This window comes from Centruroides sculpturatus, unplaced genomic scaffold (assembly GCF_000671375.1).
Source record: "Centruroides sculpturatus isolate CEXI.00-Female unplaced genomic scaffold, Cexi_2.0 scaffold1334, whole genome shotgun sequence".
NCBI lineage: Eukaryota > Metazoa > Arthropoda > Arachnida > Scorpiones > Buthidae > Centruroides > Centruroides sculpturatus.
In genome coordinates, this window is record NW_019385450.1 from 12190 (window position 1) to 17595 (window position 5406).

Here is a 5406-nt window from a genome sequence, read left to right on the forward strand (position 1 = left end):
ATATATATTGTAAACTACACTAGGTAGGTGATGACACATTAATACATATTATTTATACATATACAATTTTTACAAATATATACACATTTGTAAAAATTTACTAATTATAAATACTTTATTACAGAAATTGCTTTTAGCCCTAGGTATAATTAAATTAATTAAAATATCTATAACTGTGAGGCAGATAATAGTAAAGGCTTATCACTGTATTGTCTATGTCCATTATCATTGGTGTGATAAGCCCTTACCTGCCTCACGGTTATAGATATTTTAATTTATTTATAAATACTTTATTACCAACGAACTTCTTAGCAAATACTGGAGGAAATATAATTCATCACACACAAAACCTTCTGAAACTCCAGTCATACGTGTTTACAAAACAGCGAACGTTTTCAGTTTCTTGTTCCATTTCGCACTTATTTGAATTCCTCATAACTGTAGCCTGAGGAAGACCCTGATAGGGTTGAAATGTTCACTGTTTTGTAAACACGTATCACTGGAGTTTTAGAAGGTTTTATGTGTGGTGAAAAATATTTTATTGCTCATAATTAAGAGTTCCAATTTCTTATTGTCTATCTGTTTAGAAGTAACTCCGAAAATTTTATAAAAAAACACCTCTCTATAAAATGGAACTTCTTTAGCTTAAACAACACCTTAAATAATAGATTTAATTGAAAAGTGACATATGTAGATGCGACAGATAGACCTTAATGCAAAGAATAAAAGAACATAAATATGACATTAGTAAAAATAAACAAACCACTGCACTGGCCCAAATAACCAGTAGGCCTGGCAAGTCGGCATGCTGGGACAAAGCAAAACTGTTAAAAAGATTATAATTATTTGCTTTTTGTCCAGTATTGTAATAAATCATCTTAACAGTTGTCCATGAGCTTTCCAATGAAAACTGTGGTATGATAAATCCTTAAAATTTATAGCAAATTACATACAGCTGTTAAGATTTATTACTGTTAAAAAGAGTTTTTTAACCTCAAACTATGAACACTAGAGGCATATGAAATATTCCTTGCTTCGAGGCCAGGTCAATGCATTATTTATAAAGAAAAAAATATGTTATCAAAAACTTGGCAATTGCTAGTAGACAACCCGATACAGCGATTGGACAACACATACTACACACAGTAAAAATCAAGTAAATCAGACTTACAAGTTGTCTTAAGCTTATCCCTTGTTGGCACTTTATAGTTTTTTACAATTTTACTCTTTTTCCCTCTAAAAAAGAACAGTGTCACTTCACTGACCTTCTTCAGATACAGGAGATACCTGAAGAAGGTCAATGAAGTAACACTGTTCTTTTTAGATTATAGAATTCACATATCTCCCAAAAAAGGTTGATTTAAGAATAATATTAAATGTTAGAATAATAAACGTTCTCTGCCTGATAAATGGCTGTGTATTGTTGTTAATGCTTGTGCAGTTATTGAAGGGTGTAAAGTATATACACCATTTGTATTTAACAAGGTGAGAAGATGACTTTTACTTATTTGATAACTATCCACTTGAATGAAAACATGCATGGGGCAAACTGACTTTTAAAAGCAGTGCCAGTTCTGGTGCATTTGGACTTATTTTGTCAGGATGTTAAAATTTCATAATGTTCTCATTTACATAAGTCCGAGACCACTAAAACTTTGTTTTATATTGTTTCTTAAACTCCATAGCTAAAATAAGTAAACTTCACAGTGGGTTTTGAATATTATTATTATATTTTTAAAACTGTTTTGAGTATTGTTACAGTATGACTATGATTTATAAGTACTCAATGCAAACCACTTGAAGACCTTTCTTGATTTATGAAAAGAAATATTCAACATAAGGAATGACCAATATTTACAGGAACAAAATACTCTTAATTGCAAATATGACGAGATTGAATTTCCGTCCATTCTGATTATATGATTTATAGTCTTGGTCTATATTTTTGCTTCATTTACAGTGTGTATATGATCATTTTATGTAGTGCCATTTGGTTAATGCAGTTATGCAGTATTTCTATATTATATTTCTATTAGTCATTTTAATTTTATTAATTAAAAAAGACAAATTTAGTTTGCTTATTTTCTGCTTGCTTTGTCTTGCTATAACTATTGCTAACTTGCCCTTAAATAAAGAAACATCTGATAAATTATATATATTTATACATATTTTTCTCTTGCATCATGTTTGCTTTTCTCATTTAGTGTTAATTCCTTTTAAGTCATTTAATTTTATTTCATTTAGAATTGCTGGTTGATTAGTAAATGGTTGTTTACTAATGTTATGAATTACGATTAATTTTTTGTGCCAGTTTTGATAAGTTTAATTATCTGACTTTGTTATGAATATATTTTTCTTAACGAACTAATGAAATATATAATTTAAAATGAAACTTACCAATCATTCTGCATTACTTTTAAATATATAATTTTTTTTATCTTTAATTAAGCAATCTATTATATTTTAATAGGCTTCGACAATCGATGGCCGAAGAAAAGGTGCTTGTCTTTTTTGCCAAGAATATTTTATGGATTTGTATTTGCTAGCCGAATTAAAGACAATTTCTCTCAAGGTAATGCTAATAAATTACTGTAAGATTTACAATTAAAATAAATAAAACTTTTTGTAGTCTTATGTAAAGTCAAATTACATTTCTTGCAATTACTTAGCATATTTTTTGAAAATTTTATGTATGTCAGACAAAATACAGAAGATTGTCAATTTTACAACTTCTTTATTTTACATAGGTAGACACTGGTCATCTTTAACATCACTCTTTATTCAGGAATATCTTACACTGATACGCGTTTCAGACATACGCCCCTCTTTCATATGCTTTTTCTTTAAGACATTTAGTAAAGAGGTGCTAACTAATACATATCCTTTTTTAAAATACATTTATTTACAGTTAAAATTTCCCAACAGTGCACTGACTTGATTCCTGAAAAACTGTTCTATTTCTCCTAAACTCTAATGAACTGCCCTATTTTCCATAAGCTAGGTGTTGTAAATTAAAATTAAGTTTTTGGGAATGTATTTATGAATGAATGGAAATTATACAATAATACAGTTATGCAACAAAAATATATTACTTCATACAGTGACAATAGAAAAATTATAGCACTTTTATCAATAAAGGTAGGAATTCGCTATTCAAAGAAAAATAAAATATTTGAATTAAGAAATATTTTGATAGAACACCATTCAAATATAACCAAAAAAAATAGATTATAAATTATGTTTAAAATGTTTAGACTAAAAAAACAAGTTTTACAAGATCGAATTATATAGTTTTTTACAAAATTTCAAATTTTATATCACATGTAATTAATAAATACTGTAAGTGATAAGCAATTTTATAAGTTTTTTTGCCAACTTCATGTGTATCTAAAAATAGATTTGTGCTCTTCAGATTTTACAGAAAACTCAAAACTTGAATAAAGTAATAAACAAATTACTTAAGTAATTTGTTTATTACTTTATTCAAGTTTTGAGTTTTCTGACTTGCCATCAGGGATGTTTACTTATATGCTTGTCTTCAGGATTTTTTATTAATCATGTATTTTGCATTTGTAATGTTTACAAACTTAGTCTTTTGAATTGCATTTGAATTGTAACACTTATAGAGCTCTATTTGTACAGTGAAATTATATTAACTTGGCATCAGGTATGCTGGCAAATTCGATAAGTCAGCACATTGAGCTTGTCATTGGGAAGGATTATCGTGTATTTTTCTTTACCATTGTCATAAAAAATTTTCAATATAAATATCATGGAAATGGAAAGACCAAGGTGACACGATATGCTAGGTAAAACCAGTTATCTCATGCATGATTTTTCAAAAACATTAGTGTATTGGTTCAATATGAGAAACAGAAATATTTAGCACACTCGGAATCAATCACAGAAACAGCTTTAGTACATTACTGTTTGTGTGCTTTGCTAATTAGAGTACGTCTGTACTTATAAATGATAAAAGTACAAAGTAAAAATAGTGGGTTGTTTCAAGCCAACCAAGGAAAAAATCAAGTGGTTGTTAAACAATCTTAAAAGACAAACTGTACAGTTTTACACACAAACATGTAAAATTGTGTCCAGGGAATTGAAAAAAACCAGAAAAACTAACATCTGGTAAGGTGGCATATTCAATAATCTGGCACTGCGTTAGTCCCAATGATGCCAAGTTAATGGAATTTCACAATAATTAATTAATTCATCTTAAATATAGATCGTGTCAATTATTTGATGATAAAAGTCATACATTTGAGTTGTGCTTTTAATTCAAGCTTTATTTTCTAACATTAGAATTTGTAAACTTATAAGGAAGAATATGTGGATTTAAGACAAAATAATATTAATGTTTTGTGCCTTATCTGAAGTCGAAGTTCTCAACAATGATTGTAATGATAAATACAACATAGATGATAACAGAATATTACCAATAGTTAAATTCAATGGTCTCCTAGTTTACCTTTTTTGATTTTAGTTTTAAAGAACAACACAAGTTTTTTGAAGTTCAGAGTTAATTGTATAAAAATGTTAAAATAAACATATATTTATAGATGCTATACAGTTATTTAATACTGTATATCATCTGTAAATAATGACTAAACAAAAACATTGTCATTGAAGGAACCTAGATTACTTGGAGGATGTATCACTTACGTTCATAACTGATAAATAACATGGCTTATTATTTTCAGTGCTCAAAAGTTGATCCTCTCAATTTACATTGAGAAAAATTCTAACAGGACGATGTGACTTTATGGGATGAAGTGTCTATCTAAAAGGTCATTTATCCTGCACTTGCCAAACACTTGGGATCATCAAAATTTATAAACACTGACTCTAGATTATCTGTAAAAACTATTTGGAATATCCAGAAAAGTTATAAAAGAACACTATAGAGGTATTTGTTTCATTAGGTAAAACACTTCTCTCATACAAAAGCTTTTGGATGTAAATTTAACTGTTTTGGCATGAAGTAGCTAGCTTGTTGAGAATCTGAGTTGGGGATAATCTTCAGTCAAGAGTCTTTGCAAAAAGTTTGATATTTAGTGTGGCTATCACTTAATTTCATAACCTGACAACAGCTTAGAAATATCTTAAAAATTCACTGGCTGTGTGTCATTAAGCAACTTATAATTTTTTTTAAATTTATTTATCTAATATTAGTTTTTAAGTTGTTTCTTTAATTAGATATTGATATTATAATTACTATAGTGACTGTTTTTAGATGATTCTTCTCATCAATTGTTTGTTTTTAAAAATCTTAGTTTGGAGTGCTAATCATTATATATTGGGTTGTTCGGAAAGTAATTTCGTTTTTTTACCACTAGACGGAATAATTGTATTTTTCTCGCCATTTTCATTCTAAACCGTATTATCATTATATTTTTCTGACAG

The 5406-nt window shown here is 28.2% G+C and overlaps 1 protein-coding gene across 1 annotated transcript in view; it reads left to right on the forward strand.

Moving 5' to 3' along the window:
• Window positions 1-2433: 2433 nt before the first annotated feature.
• LOC111639123 (chloride intracellular channel exc-4-like) overlaps window positions 2434-5406 on the forward strand; it is a 20305-nt gene continuing 17332 nt past the window's right edge. The window contains exon 1 of the mRNA XM_023384905.1: window positions 2434-2572. Within this exon, the coding sequence (XP_023240673.1) occupies window positions 2528-2572 (45 nt within the window). The 5' untranslated portion in view covers window positions 2434-2527. The remainder of the gene's footprint in view (window positions 2573-5406) is intronic.